This window comes from Artemia sp. Qi Xiang Cuo, chromosome 1 (assembly GCF_049724085.1).
Source record: "Artemia sp. Qi Xiang Cuo chromosome 1, ASM4972408v1, whole genome shotgun sequence".
NCBI lineage: Eukaryota > Metazoa > Arthropoda > Branchiopoda > Anostraca > Artemiidae > Artemia > Artemia sp. Qi Xiang Cuo.
In genome coordinates this window covers 76,630,871-76,649,851 of record NC_142794.1, presented here as the reverse complement: position 1 = coordinate 76,649,851, position 18,981 = coordinate 76,630,871, and the positions used below count along the sequence as shown (strand labels likewise).

The 18,981-nt window shown below is 34.5% G+C and overlaps 1 protein-coding gene across 1 annotated transcript in view; it reads right to left on the bottom strand.

Moving 5' to 3' along the window:
• Positions 1–18,661, bottom strand: part of LOC148956736 (dual specificity tyrosine-phosphorylation-regulated kinase 2-like) — a 49,440-nt gene extending 30,779 nt beyond the window's left edge. The window contains exons 1-2 of the mRNA XM_089087108.1: positions 18,534–18,661; positions 5,511–6,947 (exon numbers count right to left, since the gene is read on the bottom strand). Coding sequence (XP_088943234.1) covers positions 5,511–6,848 — 1,338 coding nt within the window. The 5' untranslated portion in view covers positions 6,849–6,947; positions 18,534–18,661. The remainder of the gene's footprint in view (positions 1–5,510; positions 6,948–18,533) is intronic.
• Between the last annotated feature and the right edge of the window lie 320 nt (positions 18,662–18,981).

Here is an 18,981-nt window from a genome sequence, read left to right as displayed (position 1 = left end):
GATACTCTGTTGGTATCCTTCCCCCTACAATAAAATATTAGATATGGTCTTGTAATCACCATTAAAACAAATTATCAATCTTCTCTCGAGGCAACTGCAAGTAGGAATAAAGATAAAATAAAATATAAAATAAAATAAAAATGAAGACGAGAGAGAAAAATAGAGAGCGAGTCGAAATCACAGAAGATAGGAAGAAAAGGAGGAAAATCGAGAAATGGAAAATGCAAACTAGCTAAGTGACAAATGTTTTTTTGTAGGTCATTTTTTTCTTTTTAGTAAAAGGTACAAATATTGATATTTTATCCCATTTTGGTTAAATTGCATTTGTGGGATAAAAAAAATCGCTATTAGGCTAAAATACCAGTGTGCAGACATAAAGAATTCAATTGAATTGGGGAGGGGGTTTTTCTTTTCGTAAATGAGCATTTCAAAAGTTATTTCATTTATTTATAACAAACTACAACTTGCCACCATATCTTGAGTGAACAGATGCAATTTAACCATTGAATTTTGACTTGGAAATAAAACAAAAATTGACAAAAATAAATATATCTGTACATAAAATTGTTTAAAAACAATGCCAAGTTTTGATAGATTTCCGTATACAATTTTTTTTTTTTTTTTAAAGGGCAATGACCAAGCGAAGCGATTGCCATTTGCGAGGGACGGAGGCCCAAACGAACGGAGGAGGTGTTGAAAAGCAGACTAACATGTCTCTGCTAGCAAACAGGTCCGACAAGCGGGCTTGTCGTCAACCAGCCTTTATTGTCAACAAGCTTATTGTCAACCAGCCTTTATCCAAGCAATAGGTATATTTCCATAATGAACCAAAATCTAATATATAGTTTTATTTCATTTGAAAAACAAAAATTCATACTGGAGTCGTTTCAAAAATCGGAGCACTATCGGGGCCAGAACAGTCTGTATTTTCGGAAAATTGACTCCATTAGGTAAGGCATAAACCAGATCGCCTATCAAATGGTTTCGCGATTTTAATGGAAATATTTTAGCCATGCCTTAGCTACAGACGTATAAACGACATCCTGCCGGGTTCTCCTTTTTTCAACAGTTGTCACAAAGGCAATTTTCGGCCCAGCTCCCAAACCACATCCGCATACAAAAGAACAGCCAGAGGATAGGATCGCTATTGTGTATCTTTTCACAGAGGTTTTTGCTTATATCTTAATAAATCACCTGCTACCCTCAGGGTTGGACATCATGAACCTATTATTCCATCTGGGGTGAGCTGGTAACAGGTATACTTTTAAAAGGCACCAAAACCATGAGGAACAAAGAATTGGTCTAGACAACTTTAACCTCGTGGTGGGAGAGCCTACAATCAATGACCAAAGAAACCAATAAAAAGACTTCCGCACAAGTCTACAGAGGACTCTCTAATATGGCTAGCAAACAATAGAATTGAAACTGGAAAGATAATAGGCATAGGAGTTAGATCTTCGGCGATTGAAGAGGGAGCATAGGGACAAAGAACTACCAGCGCTACCTAAAGTGTAGTGCCTGGAGACTTCTAAAAAGGCAGAAAATTGGGTATTCAATATGTTCAATCTACAAAACATTGGAGGAAAGCTGGAATTTCTCATTGAGAAGTTCGTTCAAGAATTATTTGAAGTCAACATCCAGTCTGCACAGAGTAAGCCTATGTTAACCTTTATAATATATTTCGTTTATATAATATATTTTGGTCTATATATTTGTACATTAGGGGGGTGAAGGTAAAGCTTTTGGACAGCACCCCTGGGCGTGAAGGCAAAGTATTTGGACAACACCCCTAACCTACCCCCCACCCCTAATATGCAAATATATAGCCCAGATTATACAAGTCCAATACATTCTGTCTAAGTCCAATGCATTGTATCATCCATCACTTGTTTTTGTATCTTCCAAAACGGTTTTCTTAGATGTAAACCTAAGCGTAATTCTTGAGTGTGTTCCGTATTATTAGTAAGTACCCTTTTTATTATCATCTGTACCACTATAACCATCAGTACAATGCGAATTGATGGAAAGCACTTGACATAAAACCGGTAATAGTCAGAGGAAGACTAGTGCAGATGGGAGAGCGATCCCCAACCGAACAAAATTACGAGCTTTGTTCCCTTGAATTAAAAATACGTTAGTTGAGAGCAAAATCATCATTTTTGCAATCGCGAGAGCAGATGTAGATTATGGAATGAAAAATCTCACGAAATAGTATCTACCATAATTACAATTACACCAATGTTAGAGTTATACTTAGAGAAAAGGGGACAATTAATTAATCTAAACTGTATTGATATTATTCATAAGTTATTTTGAGATAAGATATATTATCATCCAATGCCTTGCTAGTTTACTTATACTATAGTTAGACATTATTAATGTAACCTAGCTTATTATGCTCCAAACTTTCAAAGACCTAAATTCAATTAGGCTATAGTTTTATCTTGTTTTAACTAATATAGAATAGCAAAGATATATCTTGTAATTTTTGGCCTCCATACTTCATACTCATCTGCAGACAACGCGTGCCACTCTGACTTAGCAATGAAGCCCCATGGTTTTAAATAGCGTCTTTCTAGGTCATAGCTAATTACAATGTTTTGTTAAAAAATAAGTTTCTGTTGCTACATTATTCAAGAGCAATGAGCGTCATTAGACAAAAAATTGCAGACAGTTAAATCACCATTGGACAAACAAGTTTTCCATTAGAAACAGAATCGTTAACGAAAAATTGGCAACGAGGATCTTCTTTAATTATAAAAGAGACGGACATATTAGTAATTTAGTCAAAGAGACATCAAAACAACTATTAAGAACATGTATAGTTGGAATTACAACTTCTTTTGAAGGGGCAACACGTCAAGACAATTTTTTCTCAGCAATGACTGTTGTAAAAAAAAACGAGAGGTAGCTCTTGGCGTATTTGGCATTATGTAAATCCTTATTTATTAACGGTTTTACACAGTTTTGTTCAATATGTTATTAAACCTTTTATTTGCACATGTCAGATTCTGCTGAAGAGTATGTCAAAGTACTTTTTGAGGTACTCCCTTGTTAGCTAGTACACACTCGAGAATTTGTATTGCAAACATCCAGACAATAACCAGTTTTCATGGTCTTTATGCCCGACAATTAACTTTGGCTTGGTGAGAAACTACATTGTATCTATATTCTAATTAAATATTTAGTTAGTATTTTCGTTAGGTTAGTTTACGTATTTAATATAACGTGGTCTAGGCGACCCCCCTTCCATAATTCTTTGTTGTAGTTTCCATAATTTTATAATTAAACTATTCATTATATTTTGGTATATTTCATTATGATTAACCTAACTTCAATTCTTGAGTGTCTACTAGCTAAGAGGGAAGTACCATTTTCGATTTACTCATTATCATAAATTAAAATTTCCTTTCAGGAATCGAAAGTGATTAGAGGGCAACCAACCCCTTTCCCGTGCCCTTCCCCATAAAGATATTTCACTTAATTTTTGTCTCGTCATTATGATTATAATAGTTCAAGGTGCAATCTGAAACTTAAAACCATAGGCCCCTGAAATTAGCGGTTTGTCATTCAATATTCTACTTGTTACATTTAACAATGTTTTTAAATTCCAACAATATTAACCTACTGATACCCAAAAACAACTAGACCTTCAAGGAAATCTACATCATCTTAAGGTGCTCTGTTCCATTTATTTTTGCCTTATTTTTTGCTGACTTTAATTCTAATTGTTTTTTAGATTTGCTGCACACTACAACCCATAGTGTATTTTGAGGTCTTTATCATTAAAAATCGAGTTTTCAGTTTTTGAAGATATCCATGTTTGTGTAAATTTTCACTTACCAATTCAATCAATCAGATTTTATTTTCAGTGTCCTTGGTACTTAGGTAAATTTCTTAACCCAACTGAAACATTTTTTCACTATAACACCAGTGGGACTTAGAATCTAATCATGTTTAAGCAGCAAAGTAAATTAAAGACTAAATGATGCAAGGTTATCAGAATAGTGTGTCTGCAAAATCTTGAGAATGGCTTATTCGAAACACACCAAAAATATGTTGTATCCAATCCACGCAATTTGTTTTTACACTATAATCCCTTGTGAGACTTCAATCTATTCACGGCTATCTATTCATAGCATATCTGCAATATCTTTAGAAAAACGTAGGCGATCAAATAGAAACAAGTTTTGCACAAAATATAAATTACCAATTAACAAAACTTAAATTACATTCCAGGATTTTAGCGGATTTTAGTTATTAAGCAGAAAAACTGAGAATCTTTATAATATTCCTACAATTAACCAATAAACTATGTCAATTAAAAACAAACTGAAATTATTTGCTTTTTAATCTAAGGAAGAAGTCTTGTCCTAAAAACGAGCAAAAATAGAATCTGTTAGTAAGACTAACAGAAAATACTGTGAATGATTAAATGGGACCTTAGCAAATGACATTCCAGCTTTTAGAGGTTTAAGGGACGTGGGCAGCTGCCCTTCCATGATTTATGGTAACTTCTTTTCGTTTTAAGTTGACTCGATTACTCATTTTAATTTTTGTTTGTTTTAGGATTCAGGTATACATCCATAGCAGTATACAGTATCTGCTGTATGTCATTATTTATTTTAATTTATGTTCCTTTGGGTGACATTTATTTAATAGTAATTTTAGTTAGTTTTAAGTCTAAATCATTCTATAAAAATTTATTTTGCCGAAATATGGCTGTTTACTTCTCTTTGGAAAATTTATTTTTAGAAAGTTTCCTTCAACTGATAAAATAAAAGAGAACTTGAAATACAGTGCTACTATTTTTATGAAGCCTTCTTCTCATGAAGCAACCTTGTGGCAAACTTTAAGTAACTCCTATAATAAATTTATGCAATGACTAGTTTCAAAGAACCACGGACTGAAGGGGGTTACACGAAGGAGAAACAATTTTTGTCTATTTTCTGCCACTGTATACCCACAAAAAAACGACTTTTATGTAACATTCACGGATGGGTGGGGTGTGGGGTGGGGGGTAAGAACTCTTCCCCTGAAAGAAGTACGACCTGTGTTTTGAATACATATTTTAAACTCGAACTTCACAGAATAGCATAATGATCAGGAGAGAAAAAATCACGGAGGACGAATTTTTTTGTAACTTGATAATTGTAGAGCAACAAACCTTCCTTCAACCTTCGCTTTTGGTAGAATAGGGGGTTAGACTCTTGTGACCCATTCTCTCTGATCAAGCTACAGCGTTTAAATATAAAAAAAAAAGCTTTAGTGGCGTCCATTCACGGAGATTAGAAGGAGTGATTTATTTTTTCAAAATCTAGGAACGGTGAAGATTCTGCTGCTTTTTTTTTCTTTCTACAAAAAAAATGCTATTTTCAATGAAAATACCAAAAAATGGTATTTAAAACTTGGGAGGGTGGGGGTAAGAAATCTTGGAGGGTCAATGCAACCCCCCGCCCTCTAATTGACGCCACTACAAATTTAATAAATACACAAAAGAAACAGCTTACCTTAATACCAGATCTACCCTGCTGTTTGAGAAGAACATTTTCTGGCTTCATATCACAATGAATAATTTTGCTTTTAGATAATCCATCTAGACACAGAAGCAGCGAATGGGCAAATTTCCTCACCAATTGGAGACTAAATCCTTGGAACTTATTCTTTTTTATAAGTTCATACAAGTTGATGGACAAAAGTTCAAAGGTAATGCACACATGATTTCTGAACATAAAACAATCATACAAGTGGATCACATTCATTTTATTTTCTTTGTCATGCTCTCTCAAATGTTCTAATATTTTAATTTCCTCTTGAGCCTGTCTATGAAATCGAGGTTGGTTTCTCACCATTTTGAGAGCCACATAAATGTGTTTCTTATGATCATATGCCTTAACCACTTGACCAAAACTACCCTTGCCTATTACTTTTATCACTTCATATCTATAAGCTATGTGGTCATGGGGAACATGAATATAAGAATCTTGATCGTCATCAAAGCCAAAATTATTTGTTGGCATACCTGGCCGCTTTTTAGCACTAGTACCAATATAAAAAACCTGAGTAAAATTGAGAATCTCAGTTGACTCAAAAACGCTTAAAACATTTTTGTAGACCTTAAGTACCTTTTCAGGTCTCCAAGGTCCACCTAATCGTTTGCCTGCTGACTGTGACTGACTTACATCAGTGGTTAGAGAACTACGATTATTTTGCAGCCTCACGTCAAGGACTGGGCTTTCTCCCCTCATGACTGTTTGAGGAGCAATAATGGGAACAGCAGAAGTCCTAACACTAGGAGGCACGTATACGCTACCAGAGTTTCTAGCACTTGGAGGCACGTAAAGATTACCTGAATTTCTGGCACTAGGTGGGACGTAAACACTACCAGAATTTCTTGCACTTGGAGGCATGAAACTACCACCAAAATTGTGCACAGTCGAGAGCCCTTGCTGTGCCTGTCGCTGTTCGTGAAATATAATAGTCAACTGTTGAAGGACAGGGTCGTGGATCTTAGGTAGTTCAGGAGTTGGTCTTATGTGGGTTGCTGGAAAAAGTCCTTGATATGACCCAGTACTAAAATTCGGTTCTTCAATAGTAACCTGCGTCGTTGGTGGGGTAGGTAAGGCTAATACAGGCTCAACTCCAAACCCAAAAGCATAATTGTGGTCAAATGGTTTGGGATATCCAACTAGATTGTCAACTGCTATATGATTTACGGGTATATGATGCAATGCTGGATTTAGTGAGTATAAAATCGGTTTCTCTACAACATTCAACGGTGATTCACTAGGAGTTTCGTTCACGACTGCTGGCAATCCTCCCCACTGCGTGAAATAGCCAATAGACATCGCCAAAATCACGAACCAAGATCAATGTTGGGTGTCCAGAGAACTGGGAGACCCAACATTAGTGTTGCACTTTGATGAATTCTTAGTCCAAAACTAATCCTGAAAGAAGAAAAATATTTAAAGGACAGATAGGGTACTACACCTCTTATAACATAGGACGTTTCTTCATGACAGAAGGCTACAATTTGATAGTTACATACCTGAAGCATTTCTTGCACAGGTGAATGAACTACAGGACCCCATCCCTAGGATATTTTGAGAAGTAAGTCAAAATGGACAAGTATTAGGGTAGGCTATTAAAAAACATTTTAATACAAAATCTTGTTCTCCTTTAGTTAATTTTTGACCATGTCCATCTCTTTGCTTTTCCTTATTGTTTTTCCTTTGTTGGCCTGAGCATTACTGTGGATATTCAGTTAACACCATAAAATTATAATACTTTCTCCCTGATCAACTATGCAACTAGAGTCTTAATATTGTTTTCCCTTGTTCAATCACCACAAAGGAATGGAAAATTTTTATTTCAGTCAAGATGGACAATTATAAGAAAATACAAACTAAGATTAGCCAACTTTTCAAGCAAGCAAATCATGAAGAAAAAAGGTTTACGGAGTTTTTACATACATTCGTAAGACATGTATATATTTCCAATGTCATTGCTTCCACTCTACAGACAAACAGCCTAATCTTCTGAAGATTCATAATTAAACTTAGAATTATTTACTATTCTCTCTGCTATGAGACCTTCAAGACGGACAGGCTAATCGAAACTCAAATATTAAAAGGAATGATAGGGGAAAATTTTAAAGGGTCACAGGAAGGAAGAAACAAGGTGTTTGATTAAAACGAGATACCTTTTCCAGGCCAAAACAGTTGTTTATTTTCAAGGAAAAATTATAAAAGCACTTTGTCTTGTATAATTTGAAATATTGAAACCTGATTCAATCATTTCAGTCAAATATATTTCTTATTTTGAAATTTACCAGTAATATTGTATTTTCAAACCACAAGCGTTATTTTTTCTAACGAGAAATTTTTCGATGTTTGCAATACATTTCTAAACTTTAAATTTGTTGTTTCCAAAATACTTGACCAACGATTAAATTTTGCAAGCCTCTTGATTGTACAACTCCCAAAAAAAACGTGATTAATAATTAGATACTATACAATTACAACTGGTTTAGGGTTCTGCAAAATGACAAGGTGGTGATAAATTATTAGTTCAAATCGGCAAAGCACTGCCAGCACAAGCCCAAGCCACTGAGTTAATACAGGCATAGCCTAAAATCCTTTTATGGTAATAAAGGTACATGAACCATATGTCTAATTAACATATTGTTTACAATACAGTAACTATATTTTTGGTTATTTACAGATAAATATAAGACTTTAATTATACATCTAAATCTACATAAGAACACATAGCAAAAAGTTGACATAATAAAATTTACACATGAGGAGATGGCTAAACTCTAAATTAATTACCAAGCTTCTGACTTTTCTTGGGAGGGAGTCCCCCTCCCCTTTGTGGATGTGCATAAAGCATGCATTGATAGACTTAGAAAATGAATCATCTTCAAACCCCCTTCCCACCAGCCTTCAGGTAGATGTACAAAATACAGAACTTGCAGAAAACCCAAACTGTGAGTTTGATGATTGACACAATAACAAACCAACATTTTAGGGATGCCTAAAACTGCTACAAAGGTCCACACATCAGACATATTTTATTTTTATTTCTTTGTATTTGAGTCTTCTGGACCAATCTTAGAGGATAAATCATTCTCTTTTAGACATGTGCCGGTACATAGGCTATGAATCACCAGTAGCTTCCTAGTTGTTGTTTTTTTCTGCCAAGTCTCACCACCCAAAACATATCTCACATTATAATACCCCATATTAAAATTGGAAAGCTAGAAGCAGATTTTACAATCAGCCCCTTATTTTAGCTACTTAAAAAGCATTAACACTTGAAGCAGTACTTCAACCCTTGGTATTCCCACTACCCCTATAACAAGTTATTACACGAACTCTTGTCCCTGCTCTATTTCAGTATGATTAACAACAGCAAAGCTTCATATAAATAAAAATAGATGAGCAGTTATTAATGGCATTTGTCACTACCACGAAGTCCACTCAAACATCCTGTTTATATCTAACTCTCCACTGAATTTTTCCTTAGTCTATATAGCCAACCATTTCTTCTGATGTGATATAAACGTGCTTAATAAATCTTTCCCATATTTCACTCCTATTGCCCTCCTGCACCAAGAATAACACAATTTGTCACCAAGCAAAACAAACTACCAAAAGTATTTTGCCACTATCAATAAAAAACTTTAACAAGAATACAAAATTAGCCTTAAAAGGCTGCAATCATTACTTTTAAAATTCCTTAAATTCACTCATTTTGTCTTTGTTTCCAATATTTCATCAAACACACTCTAAAAATAGAAGAAGACCGAAAACAAAGCTAGATTTAATGCTATTGTGCATTTATAATAGTATATTCTTGCAATTGCTAAGAAGAAGACGTTTTTTCTTTTTATATTGTGGTTTTTATTGTCTGGTAATTGAGGCTATCAAAAGCATTATTCAGACAAAAAGACTCCTTGAATTATAGCAAAAATTACTAAAATGATTGTACCACCTCTACCTGAGAAAAATTCAGATCCTTAAGAGTAAACCTACATGCACCTATCCTGGAAAGTATGACAAAGTCACTGAAAGGGAAGTCTTCTGAAACAGTATTGTAAAAGCCAGTGAAATAAACTACTAACACAAAATAATTTCTTTTTTTACTGAATTACTTCAACAGGTGCTGCAGACTCCAAAAAAAATAAAATTCACAGTTGTCACTTTTACAGTGAAGTTTTATGTCGTCCATAAAATGATTTTTGAACAACACAGAGAACCCAATTATATGTTAAACAGAAAGGCATGTCACACTGAATAAGGGAATTGTAAATAAAAACCTTGCATACAAGCTTTCATCAGATTTAGCGAGAAAGCAAAAGACAAAATTACATTTTTTTTTCTGTCTCCATGCTATCTTTAATGCCTTGCAAGTACAGAACAAAAAAAAACTGTCTTTTAAGTAAAATTAAACAAAGAACAAAAACTTGAGGGTAATGGAGCCCAATATTTTTCCTTAATTTGGTAGAAATTTAAAGTGCAGGTAGTTTCAAGTGTCTGGGCTCACCTATTGACATACATGGGAGCTACAAAATTAACGGCAGCTTTGGTATAAGCAAGTTCTTTTATTTAGATGCCAAGTCAACAAAGAAACAATTTGTCGCTAAAGGAGCACCTCATTGTATTGTATATTCTACTTCCAATTTATTTCCATGGAGTAGCCATGTTTTTCATGGCTACTGTTCACTTCCATGTTTTTTCATTGAGTAGCTGTTGTATATATTGGTTTGATTTCTTTATTCTCTTATGATTGTAGATTCCTTCCCAATTTTGAATTATTATTATTTAGGTTCTTCTCCCTTTTCAATACTGAGGAAGCCTTATTGTATAGAAACAGATTAGTTGTTCTTCTTTTTCTTCCTACTGGCCATAGACCTGATGTTTCCAACATTTGCTTTTTTGGATTGTTCATGCAAGCTCATTTTAGCTTTAGGTCTTTTACCCTGTCTCAACCCCTTCCCTACACCTAAGGCTTAGGAAATTGAATAAAAGACAAGTCTATAGCCAGTTTTAACATTGAAAAAAAAAAATCCTGTATTTTGGCTTGAGTCTACTTCCCTTTGGCTCAAAGTTTGGAAACACAATTCTGATGGTTTGAGTAGAATATTAAGCCATATTGGATTTTTTTTTTCAAGTTTATGCTGCAAGGCTTTACAAATCAGGAATTTCCTAAGTGGCAAGTTTCACTTTTATTCAACCCAAATTTTATCTAAGTTCATCAAAGGTGAGTGCCCTTTGAAGGCCATAGAGGTATATACTTCAAAAGACCTTTCCAGAGTGTGAACTAGGCTCTAAAAATGATGCTGAAAGTTTCATTCATCTAATTTAAATACATTACAAGATTGCAAAATATAACTCCTCAGAGTTTTACCATATTTTACTTAGTAGGCCTGATGTTAGTTGAAATCTTGGCATTAGCTGAATACTGGTCTTATTCTAAATTGTCACATTTTGGCCACTACTTTCTTTAAAATTTAACAAAACTCATTTAGCAAGCCAAAGGAAAGGAATCCGAAAATGATTGACATGACGGAATTTGATTCTTACTAGCCAACTACCATTTCCCAAACACAATCTCCTTGTCAGTTTTTTGGGTGGCTCACTTATATTAATTTTAAGGCTATTAAAAATTGGATAACAATAGTGTTTATATAGAAAGTGTAAAACTTCAAAACCTCTTGTGCCTGAAGTTTACAATGCAATATAATTCTTTGACACCAGTAGGCTTTAAGCTAAACTATACTTCAAGTTTCAGGCAATTATTGGATCTAGCCTGGAGAATCCAGCCATTAGGGATGTAGTGTATTTAAACTGGAAGAGACCATAACCTCAAAATGTCAATCAGATGTCCTAAAGGGTAACAAAAGCACCAGATGTCAAAAACAGTTGTCACTACCATGAATTCCACTCAAATATCCTGTTTATATCCACCTCTATCTACTGATTCTTTCCTTGAGTCTACATAGCCAACCATTTCTTCTGATGTGATATAAATGTGCTTATAAGCATAAATCTTTCCCATATTTCACTCCTATTGCCCTCCTGCATCAAGAATAACAGACTTTTTCACCAAACAAAACAAACTACAAAAGTATTTTGCTGCTATCAATAAAATTTTTAATAAAAATGTAAAATTAGCATTAAAAGGCTGCAATCATTACTTTTGAAACTCCTTAAATACATTCATTTTGCCTTTGTTTCCAATATTCATCAAACACACTCTAAAAAGGAAGAAAGCAAACAAAGCTAGATTTAATGCCATTGTGCCTTTATAATAGTATATTCTTGCAATTGCTAAAAAGAAGACGTTTTTCTTTTTATCTTGTGATTTTTACTGTCTGGTAATTGAGGCTTGACGAAAAAAAAATTAGCAAAAGCATTATACAGACAAAAAGACTCCTTGACATTTAGCAAAAATTACTAAAATGATTGTACCACCTCAACCTGAGAATAACCCTGATCCTTAAGGGTTAAACCTATGTGCACCTATCTTGCAAACAATGACAAACTCACCCAAAGGGAAGAGTCTTCTGAAACAGTGTTTTAAAAGCCAGTGAGAGATAAACTACTAACATAAAATAATTAATTTTTTTACCGAATCACTCCAGAAGGTACTGTAGACCCAAAAAATTAAAAATCTCAGTTGTTACTTTTAATGGCAAACTTATATCTACTTTTAACTGTAAAATGCTTTTTGAACAACCTGGAGAACCAAATTATATGTTAAATAGAAAGGCAACCCCCTAGACCTTCAAATTTACATTAGATATGGCTGAAAAAGCAGATAGTTGGAAAAACAGTTGACAAAAGGCCCTCCATCCCACTATCAACTGCCCCCCCCCCCCCTAGACAATATGCTGCCTACGCCCATGTCTACTTCCAGTTAATTTTCATGGAGTAGCCATGCTTTTCATGGCTACTGTTCACTTCCATGTTTTTTCATGGAGTAGCTATTGTATATATTGGTTTGATTTCTTTATTCTCTTATGATTGTAGATTCCTTCCTCATTTTGAATTAATATTATTTAGGTTCTTCCCCCTTTTCAATACTGAGGAAGCCTTATTGTATAGAAACAGATTAGTGGTTCCTCTGTTTCTTCCTACTGGCCATAGACCTGCTGTTTCCAACATTTCGTTTTTGGATTGTTCATGCTAGGCCATTTTGGCTTAAGGTCTTTTACCCTGTCTCAACCCCTTCCCTACATCTAAGGCTTAAGAAATTGAATAAAATACAAATCTATAGCCTGTTTTAACATTGAAAAAAAAAATTCTGTACTTTGGCTTGAGCCTACTTTCCTTTGACTCAATGTTTGGAAACACAATTCTGATGGTTTGCGGGCCGCATGCGGCCCGCGAGGCGTCTTGGTGCGGCCTGCAAAATCCCCTCCAACCCGCACCTGACGGACCACATTGCACACCATACCAATACACAACGGAGTGAAAGGGGACGCCATCTAGTATTTTCGAAAAAAATCCATGAACACCATCTAGCATAGTTAGTTTAATGTTCAACCACCCAGAGCAATTATATAGTTGCATTACATTTTTTTTTTAACCTACCTCAAAGTTTTGGAAATACCCCCCCCCCCAAAAAAAACCTTTTGCCTTTAGATTTTCTTTGTTTATTCTTTTTTAGTTCAGTAAAATTTAGTGATTGTGGTACCAAATGAAAGCCAAGTTACCTGGTCATGTTACGTTGCCACAAATACACTATGTCCATCCATGTTTGTCATAAGGGCACATTATAACATCTTAGGAAAAGATAAAGGTATTAAGGTGAAATGTCAAGATCTGTTGAGGGGGATTTATAACTAAATATGGATGTTAAAATGACCTACGTGCAATATATCTGGGATGGCTAAAGGCATTAGGTGAAACTATTAGGGGAGATTGCAGTGCATATTGAACAAAATGAAAATACACTCAATGCATGAAGGTTGTTAAAAAGGCATATGAGCAATATCTGAGGGACAGCTGAAAGCAACAAATTGAACCCTTGAAGGCTACTACAACTACTACTTATGCAATTAGTACTACTGCTTTTGTGACTTTTTCAAGTTGTGACTGCTTTTAACTACTTGAATTTGTGACTACTTGCAACTGCAAATACTTATGACTGTGACTGATTGAAACTGAAACCCCAACTACTTGTAACTATAACTGCCAGTGCATATGACTTTAACTGCAGAAACTACTTTGCTACAGAAAACAACAAGACAATCACTCAGAACTGGAACAATGCCAAAGAGACAGGGATAAACTGGCTGGTAGGCTCCATAAAAAGAAATAGATACACACAGGTATATATTTTATTTCTCATTTTTGCACACCCAAGATGACTTCTAAAAACAGTGAGATTGTTGATGAAAGATGGATTTTTAATGAAGCATGGACAAATTAATATATTTTTTATCTAAGTTAAAGAAAAACTTTTGTGTTCAATCTGTCAAAAGAGCATTTCCATAGCAAAGGAATAGAAACTAAATTTGACCGTCTTGAATATGAATCTTGAAAAAACAAAATCATCAACTTGAAATCGTCACTCAAAAATCAGCAGAAAATCTTTAACGTTGTGACAGACAAAAGCAAATCAGATTTACATGCAAGCTACAAAGTCACAGAAAGAACAGCAAAGCATGGTCACTCATTTACTGACAGTGAACTTGTCAAAGAGTGTGGCTTAGCTTATTGCAGAGGAAGTATGCCCAGAACAGAAAAATATTTGAAAATATTAATCTCTGCTAGAGCTTGCACCCAATGCACCAAAGACTTGGGTGCTAGCTTGTGCAAACAACTTAAGGATAAAGTGATTCTTTAATGTTCTTTTCTCTTGTGATGGACAAAAGTACAGATGTGTGGGATGCAGCAAAATTCCTAATATTTGTATGAGGGATTGATGAAAACTTTCATGTATATGAGGAGCTATTCAAAATAAGCAGTCTTAATGGAACTACAAGGGGGGAGGATTTATTTCACCACTTGCAACAGGCTCTAGGTTCATGCAGCTTGAGCCAGGATAAATTAGTCAGCATCACCACAGACAGCAGAAAAAAACACAAGCAGTCATAATACAGGTGTTGTTGGAAGAGTCAACAGCAAAATTCTAGGGTCTAAACCTGAAGTTCCATATATATTTCACAGTATTGTCCATCAAGTAGCATTGTATTGCAAGGTTTTATTGGGGAGAGAAATAATCAATACTGTTATATCTGCTATTATTTGATAAGAAACAATGGGCTTGAGGAAACAAAGTCACCACCAGCTTAAAAAGTTTTCTGAAGATATGGAAGCTGAATATGATGACGTGATGTATTACTGCAAGGTAAGCTGAAGGTCAGTACTTCAACAATTTCATATTTCAAGAAAGAAATTGGTAATTTCATGGAGATGAAAGGAAAGGTAATACCCAAAATTTACAACAACCAGTGGGTTGTAGATCCTGGGTTTTTAACTGATTTGATTACAGAAATGAATCTACTTGATACACACTTACAAGCAAAAATTAAATTTAAATGCTGGATGTATTCAGATGTTAAGGCATTTGAAATGAAACTAACATCATTTATCAAGCATATGGATGAAAGAAAGCTCAATCATTTTCCAAATTGCAAGAAAGCAGTAGAAGAAGCTGATGCAAATTTTGTTTGACAAAATACTAAAATGAAAAGTACATTAATAAAACTTCAATCTAAGTTTGAAAAGTGGTTTGCTGATTTCAGAAAGATCTCATGCAAGATTTTTGAAAACCCCTTTGCAGTGGATGTCAACAATGTACCAAGTTAATTGTAAATCAATCCAATAGATTTGCAAAGTGATACCACACTTAAAATAACTTTTAAGGGAAAAAAAACTTGGTGGACTTCTATGGAAGTTTGCTCTCTGAAAACTACAAGGATTTAAAAAGCTTTTCTCAGCAAATAATTACTGTTTGGTAGTATGTATATTTGTCAGCAAACTTTACATTAAGCATTTAATATACATTTAACACTTGATATACATTAAGTGTTTTATTTTAATCCTAAGATATTTGTACATAAATATTGTTGATGTACTCTAATCATTTTGGTGTACCTACAATACTACATTACAGTGTAATGACATGTGACCCAAGTTTGCAGCCTGCATAATAGCCCCAGGTAAATTTTGACCCTTTTACAACAAAAGGGTGCCAACCCATGATCCAAAGCAACTACTTGCCAAGATAGCAAGAAGGCCATAACTAGAAGTTTATTAAAAAATTTTAGTTGGGTGGCTTCTTAATATCTTGGAAAGTAGTATAGTTTGGTCAATGAAACTTATGGGAATAAATCCAGGGCCTAAAATGTTTTCTGGGGGGAGGGAGCTACTATCTCAATCTCTTCCCCATTTCTTGGGGTAAAAATTAGATGTATAACTGGAAAAAAGTGTTAAACCTTGATTTTGGGTTTTAATATCTTTTTTTGTTGGCTTTAGCTTCTGAAAATGTAAATCCTGCTACTTCATTAGAACTTTGAGGCATATCAGGGTTTTTCTAGTTTTAAGGAATAATTTTATAGATCTTTAAGAGCTTGTAAATTGGGATTGAGCAAAGTTACAAGACTGAAAACACTTCTTGTGCTTGTTTTTAGCAGAGGATCTATTTTACAAGACTTGTAGGGTTATCTAAGGTTGGTGTCCTCTGAAAGAAGGAGTGTGTCAAAAATACTTTCCCATTAGATCATTAAGGCACTGGATATGTTCCTGGGAGTCTCATTCACCTAACACAACTACTCTCCAAAATGGTAAAATGCCCCTAAACTAGAAGTTTGCACAATATAGTATAACTGAGATAGGGACAAGGTAAACATCCTAGCCTACTTGATTCCTTTTAGTATACTCTTTCCAAATATGCTAATCAATTCACCCTTTCTCTACCTGATTTTTCCATAAGTAGCCCTAATGTTGTATTTCTTTGGTACATCAATGCAGTCATACCTTCTAGTTCTTACATTAAACCTGTTATCTTCTCAGTTTATAATTTATCTCTGTCTGTGATTGAGTGCAGAAATTACAAAAATATTATTGAAATGATTTTAATAAGAGCATAATAAGGGAAGAAAGATGGTACTCTGATTAGTGAAAACACCCTTCATAATACAAAGTAAGAATTTCATTGGTTTATTTTTCAAGTTCTAAGAGATTCCTTGGAATATATATGAAACCATCAGGGGAGAGGATACATTTATCTTGCATCACATTCTGAGATAAGATGGCATTGATCCTCCTGTACAGAATCTTGCTGGAGATGCTAACTTCATCAATGTTTGGTAGCATCCTGGGTCAGCTGCATTCATCCACTCTTAATCAAATACCCTTCTTGAATGATTTGGCCATCAGTGGCATCTGAGAGACTATTCCACAGTGGCATGGAGCAAACAGTACAGCAATTCTGACACATATACTGCTGGCCTCTGGGGAGATGTAGTTTCTGGCTCCATACCCTGGTGGCACCAGAGAGAGAAAACTGAACTTAGCAAGTGATGACACATGTACAAGTAATTCTCTTGTCTGGCTGAGGATTTAACTACCAAGGTAAAATTCTAGACTAGCTACTTTTTGCCATTTTGGGAAATATTTTGGTTAGGAAAATGAAACTTTCAGGAGTGGATCTACAGACAAAAGTGTCCCAGGAAGATTGTTGTTGGAGAATAAATGTGTTTGGCTTTTGTCCTCTGCATCACCACACACCCAGGAAGGTATTTTGTAGTACCTACCTCCACTCCTTTTAAAGTATTTGTAATATAAAAGTGAAACCTTAAAAATAGATCTTCTGTTTAAATCAATTAGGCTACAAGAAAAGTATTTTCAGCTTCACAACTTTGCTCAATCCCAATTTATGAGGTTTCAAAGATCTGCAAATACATTTCCTAAATTTAGAAAAAAAAATATATTGCTTAAAATTCTACTCAAATAACAGGAATTGCAATTTTAAAACTAAAACTGGAGAAAATGAAACTGAAAATTAAGGTTTAATGTTGTTTTGTCAAAATTCCAATAGACCTGATTTGGGAAGAGCATAAAAAAAGACATCAAGTAGTATGTTTACTTTATTCATATGTCAATAATATGAACTATAAAAAATTTACCTGGGATTCTAGCTAGATATGCTTGTGAATGCTGCTTAAAGTTGATAATTAGCCTATCTGGCTGAAGCAGTGGCTTCTTTTTCTAGTAAAGCAATTTTGCTTTTCAGATCAGGGACCTACTTTCCACATTTATGACAGATAAATTTTAACACAAGTATTTATCTGGATGGTAAATATTTACCAAATCATATTATTGAGTTACAACTAAAATGAATATACCACTCAATGCCTTTTTATGCTCTTTATGAATATAATAATCATTTTTGCCAGAAATTAATTTTAGCCCCCACCCCTATATATACCAATTCAGGCTATATATTTGCACATTAGGGGGGAGCTTAAACTTACTGCTCATTTACATCAGGAATAAAATTACCCCCACCCCCCTAATGTGCAAATATAGGCTATACCCTGAATTGGTATATATAGGGGTGGAAGCTAAAATTCATTTCTGACAAAAATGAATAGGCCTATTATATTTGTAAAGAGCATAAAAAAGGCATCAAGTGGTATAGGCTATTCACTTTAGCCTAGTCATAACTCAATAATATGTTTTGATAAATATTTACTGTCTGGATTAGGCACCATCTGAGGACTGCAAGTATTAGGCTACCACAAGCCTGATAGCCTGATTTAGGCTAGACTCTGAATCCATTCCTGAAAAGTTAATCCATCTAAATTGACCACTTACAAAGTTGACAAAAAGACACCTATCTTCGATTTCAGCAAAACAACTTCCACTAGGCTATTGGCGACGAAAAATTAACCTAAGTGGGCAAGTCAAACCAAATTAGGCCTATGCATTTTAGCCTAATTTGGCAACTTTAAAGGGTTAGCTCCATAGCCCTTGGACTAGGAATGAAATTGAATAGTGCTTAGACAATACCTGATAAGATTGAGCCAAATTGCTCATTTAATCCTTAAATAAAATCTTCCATGAACTTGTTGCTAAATATTCCACTATTTTGTTAATTCCAACAAAGCACAAAGAGCACACTGAAAATGGCGTCCAACGCCCTTTACGGGATCTTGAAAGTACAGCCATCTATATAAATTTTATAGAATTGACACTAGACAAGGATTGTGAGTGGCACCTAGCAATGGTCCTGTTTTTCTTATAACCACAGACTAACAACAAAACACTCAACTCCTGCATATGAAGAATTTCTAAAAAGCAAAAAATTAAGTCTTATTATCCTACTTTTAAGTTTTTGACTATTTATATTGTTCAGAAGTACTTTTCCACTGATAAAGCTTATTGCATAAAATTTCTATCACAAGCCCTGAAGGGCTGAGTTTGAATTTCGGGGTTAGAAATATCGAAATTAAAAATA